Here is a 16,229-nt window from a genome sequence, read left to right as displayed (position 1 = left end):
CCAAACATAAGATAACTGGCAACGTACAATATATTTAAAAGTGAACAACCGAGACAATATCCAGTACATATTTGTAACCCTGGGAAAAAATGCAGATGCAATAATGTGTAGTCCACCCATCTGAGTCAAGACAGATCCACTTCATGGGGAGGGTTAATCTTCACATAATAGGAACAATCAGGTAATTAGAGTGACCCATTCCGCAACCATGACCGTTAACAGTTTTTATCTTTTAATGAAATGAACAATACAGTTAAAGAGGCTTGTCAAAACTAATCTCTCCAAAAAATACCAGTATCACATATGCTTGAAAGTATAATTAAGATACTACTGAAGCAGATTGAGGAGTCTCTCTTACCTTAACCTTTTTTTTGGGATACAGGAAGAAAAATGGTTTTAGAACAGGAGATCTAGAATATAATACAAAAGAAGGGACAATAAACATTAGATTTACAAATCTGAGGGCTCAGAAAAAAGGGAGGTAGGGTTTCCAGACCTCCACTCACTTGTCATGCCTGACCCACCTCTACCTAGTTTTCTTACTGACCATATACACCCATCAATTTCCCTTTGAGCATACCAAGGAGCACTCATATTTCTTCATCAGAAAGTGCCTTTATATACACAAAAGCCAAGCATTAGTGGGTCACTAAAAGTTGAATGAAAAAGTTGTTTTTCTAGTACAAACTCTGGATTTTCACCAGTACATTCCTTCATCCAGTCTCCCGTAAGACCTAAAAGAAGTCCGCATGGAGCCAGGGAATCATTTCTAGACACGGACAGAGATAAATGGCCTTTAGTGTGATCTAATATTTAAGTTTAACCTAAATACAAGTGTCAGGAGGAAATCGACTTATCTAATGTGGACAGACAACAAAGTATAAGAAAAACCCACAAAAATTTTAAACAGGAAAGAAACACAGACCTAGAGAAAGCATTGAATATTTGTGGACTGAACTGACCAAGAGTTGAAACTAAAGACAAAATAAGTTATTATTAAATTGTATGGTGTACAAGATTAAGTTTATGGGACCAACTACCTTGGGATCCTTAAATATTTTTAAACCTTTTTTATAGTGAAATATAATACTTATAGAGAAAAGGTCAGGGAACAAACATTACAGTTTGATGATTTATCACAAAACAACATCCATATAATCACCACTAATGTCAAGAAACAGATTGCTGCCTGCAGCTGAGAAGGTTCCCTCCTGCCTCTCCCAATCACTACCACCCCTGACAGAGGTCATCACTATCCTGACGTTGATGAAAATAATTTCCTTGCTTTTCTTTATAGTTCTCCCACCTAAGCGTGTATCCCCAAACATGAGTTTATTTTTGCCTGTTTTTTGAACTTTGTGTAAACAGAATTACAGTACATAGTCTTTGGTTCCTGACTTCATTGATCCTCCATGGTGGTGGGAGGTCCATGGTCCCAGTCCATCCTTGCAGCAGATCGCTGTAGGGGTAAATCCTTCCCATTGATGTGTCAACAGCAATCAAGACTCACCTATAACAGGAGGGTGTACACAGTGCACAGGGCGAGAGGGGTGCACCTGGAGTTTCCAGCTTGGGTGAGGGGGGAGGCTGTGCCACTGGACCCTATAGAACACCTACTACATAAGGCCACTCTACCCAGCCTGGGAGATGTAGCAGCTCTACCTAATACATAAAAACAAACACAGTTAGGCTGCCAAAATGAGGAGACAAAGAAACATGTCCCAGATGAAAGAACAGAACAAAACTCCAGAAAAAAAAAGAACTAAACAAAATGGAGACAGGTGATCTACTAGGTACAGAGTTCACTGGTTATAAGGATGCCCAATGAACTTAATGAGAACTTCAACAGCATAAAAAGGGATATGAAAACCATAAAAAAGAACCATCAGAAATGAAGGATATACTAACTGACATGAAAAATTTACAGGGAATCAACAGTTGATTAGATGAAGCCAAGAATCAAATCAGTGATTTGGAATATAAGGAAGCATAAAACACCCAACCAGAACAGCAAAAAGAAAACAGAATAAAAAAAAATGAGGATAGTATAAGGACCCTCTGGGACAACTTCAAGGGTACTAACATTTGCCTCATGGGGGTGCTGGAAGAAGAGAGAGAGCAAGAAATTGATAATTTATTTGAAAAAATAATAAAGAATATAAATTAGTAAAATAGATAGTAGGTCAGATGGTAATAAGTGCCCTAAAAAAAATTAAAGCACAGTAGGGGGACAGAAAGTGTTAATGGATCTTAGGCAACATTAAATAGTGTGGTCAAGTAGTTCTCTTTGAGAAAGGACTTTTGGGCTAAGACCTGAAGTGAGGGAGGGAGCCATGAGCATTTGAGTCAGAGTGAGGAGAAAGTGCAAAGACCTGAGGCAACCTGGAAGTGAGGCCAGTGTGGGAGGCTGGTGGACAGTGAGTGCCTGGGAGAAGGTGGAGACTGGAGAACAGAGATTGGGCAGAACCTGCTGGACCATCTTCAGGACTCAGCATCTACTCTAGGTAAGAGTAAAGATTTGAAACAAAGGAGTGATATCATCTGGCTTACATGTTTAAAGACAGAACATATATTCATAGCCCATGGACACAGACAACAGTGTGGGGAAGGCCAGGGGAAGGTGGTGGGGGCTGGGTGGAGGTGGGCAAAGTGGGGGAGGGAATGGGAGACATCTGCAATAGTGTCAATGACAACAAAACAATTTTTAAAAAAATATATATTTTATTGATTTTTTACAGAGAGGAAGGGAGAGGGATAGAGAGTTAGAAACATCGATGAGAGAGAAACATCGATCAGCTGCCTCCTGCACACTCCCTACTGGGGATGTGCCTGCAACCAAGGTACATGCCCTTGACCGGAATCGAACCTGGGACCCGTGAGTCCGCAGGCCGACGCTCTATCCACTGAGCCAAACCGGTTCGGCAACAAAACAATTTTTAAAAATAAAAACAGTCACTCTATTTTGAGAACAGATTACAGTGGGAACTAGAACCAGGGAGATCCGTTAGGAGATTATTGTAATAATTCAGGCCAGAGATGATGGTGGCTGTAACCAGGGTGGTCATTGTGAGGGTGATAAGTGATCAGACTTTTGACATATTTTGACACAGAACTTCTGACAACTTTTGACACAGAACTGGCCTGTATATAAGACATGAGAAAAGGAAGTAGTCAGGAATGACATGAAAGTTTTGGGCTTGAAGTTGCCATTAGCTGAAAAGAGGGTGGACTGGTTGGATGGGGATTGTGGGGCTGAGTTTGGGACATGTTAAGCTTGAGATGTTTACTAGGCATCCCAATGGGAGTTATTAAGTAAACAGATAGTATGTGAGTTTGAGGACCAAGGAAGACAAAGGAGCTAGAGAATAAATTGGACAACCATTGGCATATAGGCGGTATTTAAAGGTAAAGATAAAATGAACTCATCAGAGGTGCAAGTGTAGGTAGAAAAGAAGGGAGGTCCATGCCTTGAGGCACTGCAAGGTTTCAAAGTCAGGGGGGAGGAAGATCCAGCAAAGGAGATGGGGGAGTTTCTGACAACGAGGCAGTAGACATCCACAGAAAGCCAGTGCCTTGGAAGCCAAGTTAAGAAAGTATTTAAAGGAGGAGAATCATGGCCAATAGTGCCAAATTATGCTCAGGGAGCAAGTAAGATGATGACAACAACCGACCTTTGTATTAAACAAAATAATGGTATGGGAGACCTTGACAAGGGCAGTTCTGAAGGACCAGTAGGGGTGAAACCCTTTTTGTTGTAGACAGTTCAGGACAGAATGGGCAGAAAAGAATAAACAGTACGAGATAACTTTTTTTTGAAGCTCTTTTTCTGTCTTATCAGAAATCAAGAATGCATGGATTCTCTTTCTCTCTAAAAGAGAATCCATGCATTCTTGATTAAGCTGACACAAATACACAGTGGAACCCAGTAATCTTAACATATCACATCTTATCGCCAAAGAATAGAACACAAAGCAGCTAGAAAATTCCACTACAGCACACGAACTTACTTCATTTTTTACGAAAAGAACTACCAATTCTGGTAGAAGTCCTAACCTAAATGAGATGGCCACCTTCCTCTAATTTTGTTAGATGAAGCTAAATAAGGTTCCGTTACTTGTCAATAAATTGTATTTCCCCCGCTGTAAATTAGTGATTGGAAAAACAGGTTAGCTCAGCCTTATTTTTCTACTCCCTAGAAAAGCCATTTATCTCATGAGAACTTTAACCCCAGGGACCAATTCACCTTCCTGAGTCATCCAGGATCAGCACAGGTGCCTCTCAGATAAGGTCAGCTTACTGTTCAAGAGCCTCCGTAGGCTCCCGGGAGTCTCAGGAGAGTTAATGAACAAGATGTGCCAGGAGGACAGGCTTAGGACCCCAGACCTGCCCTGCTCTCACCCCCTATCCAGAAAATGATGTGAGGGGAGCAATATATAAAAAACAAACTTTAGCATATCATCAATAAACTCACACTTTTGGACGACCTCCAACCACTCCCGTCAGACCAGGTGCTAAAGAGAAAAAACAAAAACAAAAACAATTTCCTTCTTACTTGATATAAGGGTTTGATTAATGGTATAATATAACCTCAGTGTGGTCCACTGTAACAAATGATTAATTTTCTAACACAGGGTGCTATTAAGCTCTTCAGAAAAATGCAAGTTAAAACCATGTCCAGAATTCATAATTAAGAATCAGTAAATGGAGGAATAATTTGACAAGTAAAAATTCATATGGAATAGGATCAAGTTATTATTACAACTGAAATAGCTGAAAGAGATAAGACAGCAAACAATTTTCATCACATTAATAGAATAACATTGTACTTATTTGATACATTTTTCTACTTTAAATATTCAATTTATAGAATTAACTCTTTTTAATAGCCAAGGGAAACCTTAAACTTTATTGCAGGAAATCCTTTTTGGTTGTGTTTTTTGTGTGGGTTTGTTTTGTTTTTTAATAGGGACAGCTTCTCGTTGCTCCAAAAACCAAAACATAATCATGGTTGGCCTTCCTAAACAGAACTTTTTAAATTTGAGTTATAGAGAAGAAAATGGTACTAACTTTTCTCTCTCTCTGTCCATATACACCACCTAGTGGATTTATAATTTAATTAAGAACAAGAATGAGAAAAGACTTCTATGATCTAATAACTCAAATGATACATGTTGGCTAAAATATAATGCCTTATAAAAATATGGCAAGGAGAGCATTATAAGAAAACAATAAGGGTTTGTCATATAAGACTATCTTGTAGCTGACACATCTATAAAAGGTAAGAAAGGAATTAAGAAACTATACTGTGGGAAATAATCATAAAGTAAAGTTACTCAGAAGAAAATAATCAACTAAACTGTCACTTATAAAATTCTTTTATGCAAGCATGCAATATTTAGGTGAATTTCACATTATATTAAGAATACAACCAGCATTGAATATTTATGTATATTTCACTTTATACTATATCCTCATACTATTTCAATACTATAAATTATAGGGCCTTAGAAGTCAATTAGTCTAGATTTCTGACTTCACAGATGAGAGAACTGAAGTCCAGAGAAGTTAAGTGATTCTCTGAAAGCCCACAGTTAGGCAGTCGAATGATCAGAATTTAGATTCCTTGAGTTTTTCCACTACCCCTTCTGACAAAGTAAAAAGTGGTACTCAGAGCAGACACTAAGTAAAATCCATACAAATAAATATGTAATTGCATCCTTTTATGAAATAGGCTAATAAGGGAACCAAATTTAGACTGGAAACGTTTCTCAGTGGAAGTCACTGATAAAAGAAGGGAATAAGCAAAGGAAATAAGCATTTCAGGCCGCAGGGAAAAACAAACAAAGGTGCATATACTTTCTCATTCTTGATAGATATTGCCAAATTGCTCCCCAAACTGAGTGAATTAATTTATACGGCCCACCAGCAATGTATGAGTGCCTATACTAGTAATCCTACAGCCCTTACAAAAGCACTATATTATCAAAATTTTTGAAATTTGAAAACCGAATAGGTGGAAAATGGCATTCATTGTAGTTTGCCTTTCTCTTATGATGAGAACAGCTCACATTCATTGCCTGTAAAGAAGGACTTGAAGCGGGCAAGAGTGAAGTCAGGGAGGCCAGTGAGAAGCTAATGCGGGAAGCCACGTCGGAAGTGGTTGGGGTATGGCAGTGGAGGTGGCAAGAGGGAACAGATGCACACCACATGTTGCGTAGGTGGGACTGATAGAATCTGGCCACACGCTGGGTGTGGAGAATGAGAGAGAGAGGAGAGTGTCAGGGTGATTTCCAGGTTTTTGAATGATGGTTTATAGAACCAAAGGACTTGAAACAACTTAAATGTCCATCACAGGGAATTTTTCACATCTATAGGATAGAATATAATGTGGCTGTTAAAAGGAATTGAGGAAATTAAAAGGAATGAAATTATTATCTATTAGGTTAGAAAAACAAGGTTTAGAATAATATGACTTGCATGCTATCTGTGCATAAAATGGAGATGTTGTATATGATACTACTGTTTGTGTTGGAAAAAAAAGTTGTATATAAATGCCTGTCTATGCATACAGCATAGAAGGATTTACAAAAAAGTATTGACCCTTCAGAATGAATTGGGGACTGGGAGTTGAAGTGAGAAGCTGACTTAATTCTCATTTGATTTTGTTGCAGTGTCTGAATTCTGTACCATGTGCATGTACTATTTTTTTAAAAATTAAAAAATAGCCCAGCCAGTGTTGCTCAGTGGTTGAGCGTTGATCTGTGAACCAGGAGGTCGCCATTCGATTTCCAGTCAGGGCATATGCCTAGGTTATGGGCTCAATCCCCAGCGTGGGACATGCAGGAGGCAGGCGATCAATGATTCTCTCTCATCATTGATGTTTCTATCTCTCCCTCTCCCTTCCTCTCTGAAATCAATAAAAAATATTTAAGTAAAAATAAAAAGATATAAAATCATTAATCTCAATCTATGCCAACCATGCCACCTGCAGGAGACTGGCGCAGCCTTTTCTCTGCTCCCCAGATCTACACTCCCACGCAGATGACACGTCCCCACTCAACCTCCACATTTCTGAATTAATTCTTCACTAATTGATGCTAATGCCTTTTAGAAATGTTGCAAGCCTCATGGGAAAGCTTCTGCCTGAACTCTGTGCGGCCGATAATCTTAATCTGTTCTGTTTAATAACAAACTTCATCACTGTGACTTTTGTTTATTAATCTTGCTTCCTATTCTTTTCCCTGGGTCATCCCAAGTGTTTCTTGCCCACAGAGAACTGCACAGAAACTCCAAGTAGCTCTACTCCTCTGCCCACAAGAGCAGGCACACAAGCCACGCTTGCCTGAAAGAGTCCTCCTTGGGACCTTCAAAACTGAGTCTGGTTTACCTAGCCCTTCCGAATGATACATGTTTAGGATAAGCAGTAGCTTGAATGAGATTTAAAACATAAAGTCAAGAGAATTTTCAGGAGTAGAGGCTTGACAGTAGATATGCCCTTTTGACTCTTAGGAGACCAGAGTATAGAAATGATCTGTCCATGACCTTCCTTGATTTCTGAGAGTTCCCTCTGCCCTAACATCTTCTGTTACAGAAAAGGAAGTGGCCAAACAAAATTTTAGTGATGGATTTTCTACATGCTATTGCTATTGACATAAAATTAATTTGGAGCGGTATCTGTCATATCATCAAACTACAAGGATCTGAGCCCTCGGTTTGTGCACAACATGGTAATATGCATTCACAGTATTAACCTCTGATCTTGGTTCTGTTGAGTTCAACTACATGTTTTTAATTATTCTATTTCTTCTAAATTCAGAAGATAAAACCAAAATGTAGCAAACTGTTAAACCAAGGACCTTTCTGAAAGTGTTTTCCAATACACTTATGAGATCAGTCATAATATTTATATATACTCAAGCACTTTGAAATCTCAGGCTGCTTTAACCAGCTGTCATTTTGGTGTCAAACTCCGGTCATTTTAATGTGAAACAAAGGTCAAGAGAGGGTTTGTCTTATTCTTTTCCTATTAGAGAAATACTTTATAGTTACTGAATTCTGCTTAAATTCCTAACAGTAAGTCCCCATTGCATACTCCTGCTATCTGGGCCACATGAGATTTTATGATTGTTCACAAATAAAAGACATAGAAATAAAGCAAAGTAAAGTGTCAAATTAATATTTACAGTATTATCAACCACCAAAAATATACACAAGCCAGTTATGGTCTATGCAAACTTGGCACTGATTATTAAGAAACATATATATCTAAGACTGATATCCAGAATGTACACAATGCCAATTCAGTTCTTTCTGAAAATAAGATGGCATAGTCGTTTTTTCATTGCTCATTCTAGAAATTACACTGTATTTTTTAAGTATATTTTTTCTTGTTGATAGTATTACAGATATCCCCCATTCCCCCTTCCCTTTCCCCGCCTTCTGCCCAATCCCTACCCTTCATTGCTCATTCTAGAAATTACACTGTATTTTTTAAAATACATTTTTTCTTGTTGATAGTATTACAGCTATCCCCCATTCCCCCTTCCCTTTCCCCTCCTTCTGCCCAATCCTTACCTCCTCCTCAGGTCTTCACTACCCTATTGCCAATGTCCATGGGCTATGCATATAAGTTCTTTGGTTTATCTCTTCTCATCCCCTCAACCCCACAATGAGGTATGTTAGTCTGTTACACTGTAACGATCATTCAAAATTTTGCTAAATTGTTGGCCTTTAAAAAAAGAGCTTACTTATTTCTAAAGCGTATTCTCTCAGTTTGTTATTTAACCCTAAAATTATATATATATAATTTGTTCAACATCCATTTCTGCTTTTTTTCTAGAATCTTGACTCTCACCTTAAGAAAAATTTGCTAATTCGTATAAGGATAATGCATTGTACAAGATTATTTTATTATAAGAATCAGCCATCATATTAAAGAGTAAGGACTTAAAATTATGCATTCAAATAATGACAAAGGAGGAAAAGTATTTCAAGGTACCCATTTGGTTCCCTTTAAGTGAGGTTTAGACCTTCCCAGTGATACATTCACCCAGTTCTACTGAAATTACACTGTATTTTTTAAAATACATTTTTTCTTGTTGATAGTATTACAGCTATCCCCCATTCCCCCTTCCCTTTCCCCTCCTTCTGCCCAATCCTTACCTCCTCCTCAGGTCTTCACTACCCTATTGCCAATGTCCATGGGCTATGCATATAAGTTCTTTGGTTTATCTCTTCTCATCCCCCCAACCCCACATTGAGGTATGTCAGTCTGTTTCACTGTAACAATCATTCAAAATTTTACTAAATTGGCCTTTAAAAAAAGAGCTTACTTATTTCTAAAGCTTATTATCTCAGTTTGTTATTTAACCCTAAAATAATACATATATACATATATATGTATATGTATATGTATGTATATGTATGTATATGTATGTATAAATTATATATATATAATTTGTTCAACATCCATTTCTGCTTTTTTTCTAGAATCTTGACTCTCACCTTAAGAAAAATTTGCTAATTCGTATAAGGATAATGCATTGTACAAGATTATTTTATTATAAGAATCAGCCATCATATTAAAGAGTAAGGACTTAAAATTATGCATTCAAATAATGACAAAGGAGGAAAAGTATTTCAAGGTACCCATTTGGTTCCCTTTAAGTGAGGTTTAGACCTTCCCAGTGATACATTCACCCAGTTCTACTTTGCTGTCCTTTGCACCTAGTTCATTCATGCCTTCATTGAACATAAATGTACTGAGCATCCCCTATGAGCCAGGCGTGACTCTTGGTACTGGAGAGTTGGTAGTGAATGGCAAAAATCACTCGCCCTCCTTGGAGAGCTTACATGTTAGATGGGAGATACAGACAGTAAAGTCATGGCCGATAAATAACATAATTGCAGCCAGTGGTTGCCAAAAAGAAGGAGGGTAACAGACTAGAGAGTGACTAGGACAGGCGCTACTTCAGTTGTGGTGACAGGCCTCTCTTTATCTTTACTCAACTCCATATTCAAGCGTAGCATTTCCATATATAAGACCTCTTTATTCACACCAACTACTTTTCTCATGATAAAAGCAATGATATTCCTCAACTCGCTGCATCTAGATTCAGCCCTGGCCACTTGACTGAAAGTGTTTTAGCCAAGGTCATCAGTAACATCCTTACTGCAAAATCAAATGGGAACTTTTTGTTTTGTTTTGATCTTATATGACCTCTTTGTGGCATTTGACACCATGACCATTGCATTCTTTTTTAAATACTTTATTTCCTTGAATTTTAAAAAGCCTCTGGCAAATCCTTCTAAGCATATTTGGAAGGATCCTCTTTAGCAAATCCATTGCATGTTTATATGAAATTAGTATCTATATATTGATGTCTCCTCAGTGGCTCCCTACTGGATACCACCCAAACCTGCTTCTTCCCCCATATTCTCCTTTTCTGTGAGTGGAACCATCATCCACCCAGTGGTCCCAGCCAGATCCCAGAATGATCCTTGACGCCCCTCCCTTATTTCTCAAATCCAGTTCAGCCCTGTAAATTCAGCCTCCTAAACATCTGTAGTCTGCCCTACAATAAAAAAAGGGGCATAAATGCTGGGATAAATAGTCATAAAATAACTGTGATAGTCATTAAAACCATTACATTGCACTTATTGGAATTGCTGTCCTTTGCACCTAGTTCATTCATGCCTTCATTGAACATAAATGTATATCCTATTTTAGAAAGCAAGGAGTGATCAGCGATGTGTAAATGTCTAATGACTATGTTGTAAACCTGAAATTAATATAATATTGTATGTCAACTGTAAGTCAAATCTTTTTAAAGTAGGTCATATAGTGGTAAGCGCCCTCAAGAAAAATCAGGGAAGGGGGACAGGCTATGTTTAGGCGATCCTAAATAGGGTGGACAGGTTGTCCTTCTGGGCCTCCAAAACCGAGTCTGGGAACGAGCAGCTCTTTTCCTCTCTGATCTCAGAGTGGTTTGGATGTGAGCCTTGGAGCTGTCAGAGGCTGTTGCTCCGGCTTCGTGGAGAAGCTGGTCTTTACAGCCAAGAAAGCAGCTAGTATAAAGTGCTCATTGTCTATGGCAATAGAAATTTGAAGAAAGAAATAGTTAATCAGAGTATGTACAAACCACTAACTACATCTATATGGAATGCCCACGAGAAAAAAGGCACAAAATACACTCAAGAGCTTTGACATGACATATAAATATAAAACCTAATTAAACACAATCTGATTCAGTCACTCTAAATTAATAATCAGAGAGAGAGACCGACAAGACTAAAACAATTTAAAAATAAGACCCTTATGTAACAGGGTTACAAGTAAATTCAGAAATAACAATGAGACATTATTGAAATATCCAGATTACTGCCAGGATTTACTGCAATTAGTTTTCTCTACTTAATATGCATGTGCTTCAGATTATAAAACGAGGAAGTTCATTTGTACGATGAACCAAAGACCATCACATTGATCGGCTGGAACTTTTCACCCATTTTCCACAATCTAATTGCCAACACAATAGAACCTAATATTCAAAATGCTATCTGCATTCCACATAAGTTTTAAGATGAGCCACCTATTTTTTGAGTCAAGGAGAAAATGGTAGATTTTCTCCCTGTTATACAAGCTATGTTCATAAAGTGTAAAGTCAAAGTACAAAATCATATTGATTGCTAAAGACAAAATATATTTCAGTATAATAATGTACTTTCCACAGTACATTATATACCAACACAGTCAACATCTTCGAAAAAAGGGGAAGGCCAAAAGTTCAAGAAAAAATATTAATGTTATATTTTACCAATGATCTTCTAAGCCAGTAGTTCTCAACCCTCTGGCCCTTTAAATACAGTTCCTCACGTTGTGACCCAACCATAAAATTATTTTCGTTGCTACTTCATAACCGTAATGTTGCTACTGTTATGAATCGTAATGTAAATATCTGATATGCAGGATGGTCTTAGGCGACCCCTGTGAAAGGGTCGTTCGACCGCCAAAGGGGTCGCGACTCACAGGTTGAGAACCGCTGTCTAAGCCAAACATGATTTGGTTTGGGAATATAATTTGGGGGGAAATGCCTGGCAAAACTGTTAAACAAATGCATCCCTTCAAGTTCCAATTCAACTGCTTTTAGATTTCAAATCTTTCCCTGGAAGGATTATGTTGTTTGTTTGTGGTTAAATCTTCATATGCCTCTATTTGCTTTATCTCTATAACAAAATTTTAAACTCCCTGATTGCAGGTGCTCAATCTATATGGTGTTTGCATCACCTACTAAATCCTTCACAACATTGAGATTCACAAAATGAAAGCCTGAAAACAAATGAACAAACCCCACATCTTAGAATCTGCACTGGTCAGAGATTGGAGGTGGCTGATTGCTCAAACCAATTCTCTTGTGGCCACACCTATGGGACCCCTTCTCTGGTTAAAGACTCTACTGCAAGCATGTCAAACTCGCCGGCCAAGAGTTTGACATGCTTGCTCCACTCCTCTGCCCATAAGAGCAGGCACACAAGCCAAGCTTGCCTGAAAGAGTCCTTCTTGGGACTTTAAAACTGAGTCTGGAAAAGAACTCTTTTCCTCTATGATCTCAGATGTGAGCTTTGGAGTGGTCAGGGGCTGCTGCACTAGCTTCATGGAGGAGCTGGTCTTTACACAAAGGAGAGAGGAGAGACAGTGAGAGGCCAGCTGAGACAGACAGACACCGCTAATGCCAGCTTCAGCCCTGCTCTTCCCACAATTAAGTTCTGAGTCAATAAATCCCATTGACTTACTTTCACTAGTTATTGTAAGGATTCCCTCACTGGAAGCCAGAACTGTAACTAGTACAGATGCAGATTTGCATTACTGTAAAAACTCTTGGAATCCATGAGGTCCAAAATCCCATGTTAGGTATTAGGAAAATGGATTCGTTAGAGAGGGGTAAGCACCTTGCCTAAAGTCTCACAATGAAATTGTAAGGGAGCAGGGAACTGCGGCCAGTCCTGCAGGTTGGCTCACCCTCACCCATTCTAACTCCAACATTTCCCAGTCTTCTTGTAGCTAGAGTGCTGGCATGTGGCCTAAGTTTCAGGGAAGCAAAGGCATCTAACCAGGACTTGGATGACAAATGACCCATGAGAGGTGGGCATTGCATGCAGGGAGTTGGTATCTGCTGGGGAGCAGGGTGGTGGAGCCCTGTGTTCTTCTGAGACAACTAAGGTGGACTCTGACATACAGTTTCCTACCTGCCCGATGCTGCAGAATCAATGTGTGTGTGTGTGTGTGTTGACTGAGTAGTATCCAAACTGGTTCTATGGTTCTCCTAAGATTCTGGGAGACACCTAATAACTTTCAATAAATCTCTTTCTATTTAAACTCGCCTGAGTTCTGTTTGAGATCAAGAACCTTGACCTATATAGAATCTGACACCTGGAAATGGGGTGCTGCAATCTGCAATGTGGGATTGGATTACTGGGGAGCAGCAAAGGCACAGATACTGACTGAAAGCAGAAAGCTGGCAACTCGTTATGCAGGATGTAAAATTGTGTCAAGCTGTTCCACGCTGTGCCTGTGTGCTCTGATTGTCCCATTAGAAGAAACCGTACCAAAAAATTTGTCCTAGAATGAGGATATTTAATAGTACCCAGAATCCCTAAACTCCTTCCCAAATTCAGTATCACTTAGAAACTGTTTTTTAGCTGCATCACAAACTAAAAAAATAGTAAAACACATTATAGATTTTGTTTCTCTCAAACCTGAAGATGAATGGAAACTACAGAGGGAGTATCAGTCTATGCAGTTCGCATGTTCAAAATGGCAATTCCAAATCATCAATAAAAAAGTGATGAGCAATATGCAGTCTGAGAAGAGACAGGACTAGATTATATAGATACTGTACAAATATTTCATTGAGATCACTTTGCATTTTGCTCATGTGTATTACTTTGCAGCTTAAAAATATGTTCACATTTTTGTCCCAATCCTTCTTCTTCCCCTCCCCCCTTCCTTTTCTTCCTTTCTGTCTGTCTCTGTCTCTCTCCCTCTCCCAATCCCCCTTCTTGAGGAGCATTTATTATCTCACTCTCTCTTTTTTAAATAATTCTAACAAGTGTAAGGTTACAACTTACTGTGGTTTGATTTGCATTTTCCTCGTGATGAGTGATATTCAAGAATTTTTTCATGTACTTGTTGGCCATTTGTATGTCTTCTTTGGAAAAATGTCTATTCCTCAGCCTATTTTTAAATTGGATTGTTTGGGGGTTTTTTGCTGTTCATTGTATAAGTTCCTTAACCCTTTATCAGATATATGGTTTGCAAATACTTCCCATTTCATAGGTTGCCTTCTGATTTTATTGGTGGCTGTTGTTGGTTTTTTTTTTCTGTGCAGAAGTATTTTTGTTTAAGGTAGTCCCACTTGTTCACTTTTGCTTTGTATTAATTTTAAAATGTAAGTCTTGCATCGCCAATATTCAATTCCCCCCTCCATTTCTCATCGTAGGTAGAGGAAAAGGAAGGTAGTGGAACAGGAACAGAACTCTTCCCCGTGCCACTAATATTACTAGAAAATTTTACTTCTCTTCTTAGGAGCCAAAAGAGGGCACCTGCCTTCTCTCATTTTACCTACTTCCCTCCCTAAGCCACATTTCTCCATATGTGCAATGTGGGAATTCATGGCCTTTCAAAAGTTATATCCCATGATAGGATAAGTTCACTGGATTAGCAAAACTGAAGCCTTGAGAGGCCCAGTCCGGTGAGGGTGGCAGATCAATTTCAGCTGTGAGGGGAAAGCAAGGGCACCGAAGGAAAGGGCCCTGTGTGTCGGGGCCGGGGGTGGAGTGGCACAGGGCAGCACGGGACCTGTTCAGAGGGCACCAGAGGAGTCCATTCTGGGGAAAAAGGACCCTAATGTAGGGAAATTGGAACCCAGGATGGGGTGGGTGGTGACATGGGCACAGCAAACCTATAATAAACTTTACCAGGTTGCTTTGTCTGGGATTATCACCCAAATCCACTATTACGCATATTCAGAGGTCTAATTAACGAATATTGCAACTGACGATGGTAATTAGAAAGTAAGGAATTCTCAGAACTGCAACTATAAACACATATATGCTTACCCATTCCAGTCCCTGCTGGTGCAATTTCTCTTGAAAAAATTTCCAGTGCCTTCTTCTCTTTATGATGTACCGAAAGCCAAAGAACTACTTCTCGCGGACCCTGTTGACAAAGAGTAGAAATGAACAAATGCAGAGGTCAAAATAAGGCACAATCTGTATTTGCGCACCATAAAAGAAGATTTTTTTTCTGGGTTATATAAATATTTCTGGTATGCATGTTTACTATAAGAAGTTTATTATTATAAGTTTTCCTGATTATGTCACACATGTTCACAAAATAAACATTTAAAATAGAAGATAAAACACTTAGTCCCCTATATATTAATAATAATTATTTTATCTTAGGAATTTAACTTGACACATGGTAAAGATAGGTTGGAAAATTGCTAAAATTGTATTTGTAAAATGCCTTTGTTGTTTTTTCCATTTGTCCTTTCTTTTATTTAATTGATGCTCATTACTTTTTTTCTTAAAAGGTGATAGTTTCTTAGTTGTTCTTTTAATCCTCACTTGAGGGTATGTTTTTATTGATTTTAAAGAGAAAGAGAGAGAAAGAAACATTGATTCAAGAGAGAAACGTGTATCGGTTGTCTCTCATACGTACCCCCACCGGGGATCAAACCCACAACCTGGATATGTGCCTTGAACAGGAATCAAACCTGTGACCTTTCGGTGCATGGGATGATGCTCCAACCAACTGAGCCTCACCAGCCAGGGCAATGCCCATTACGTTTTCATATGACAGATGATTTTAAATTATATGTGTAAAATTGCTATAGCTCCTGAAGAATATTTGCAACAAAGATGACCTACAATCTTTGGGTAGTTCATAGCATTAATCAATTATCCTACTTGGAAACAGAATTAACTATAAAAGTATATAAATAAAAATGTCATTTAAAAATTTAAAGAATTCAGTAATCACCTTCTTTGAAATGTGTGGTCATTTGGAAGTTCACTAGAAAGAGAGAAATTCTAAGGTCTAGTTCTGCCTCTTATTCTGAAGATCTGCTTGTCCTTAATTATCAATTCATGTCTCTATAACTTTATTTTTTATTTTGTTTAAATTAAATCTTTATTGTTCAGATTATTACAGTTGTTCCTCTCCCCAC

At 38.4% G+C, this 16,229-nt stretch overlaps 1 protein-coding gene across 1 annotated transcript in view; it reads right to left on the bottom strand.

Annotated features, from left to right (window-relative positions):
• LOC102261243 overlaps nucleotides 1–16,229 on the bottom strand; it is an 85,965-nt gene that overhangs the window by 32,468 nt on the left and 37,268 nt on the right. Inside the window, exons 13-15 of the mRNA XM_005860497.2 lie at nucleotides 15,118–15,217; nucleotides 4,472–4,511; nucleotides 359–410 (exon numbers count right to left, since the gene is read on the bottom strand). Of these exons, the coding sequence (XP_005860559.1) occupies nucleotides 359–410; nucleotides 4,472–4,511; nucleotides 15,118–15,217 (192 nt within the window). The remainder of the gene's footprint in view (nucleotides 1–358; nucleotides 411–4,471; nucleotides 4,512–15,117; nucleotides 15,218–16,229) is intronic.

This window comes from Myotis brandtii, unplaced genomic scaffold (genome assembly GCF_000412655.1).
Source record: "Myotis brandtii unplaced genomic scaffold, ASM41265v1 scaffold136, whole genome shotgun sequence".
Lineage (NCBI taxonomy): Eukaryota > Metazoa > Chordata > Mammalia > Chiroptera > Vespertilionidae > Myotis > Myotis brandtii.
The sequence above is the reverse complement of the archived record's forward strand: the minus strand, read 5'-3'. Positions and strand labels throughout refer to the sequence as shown.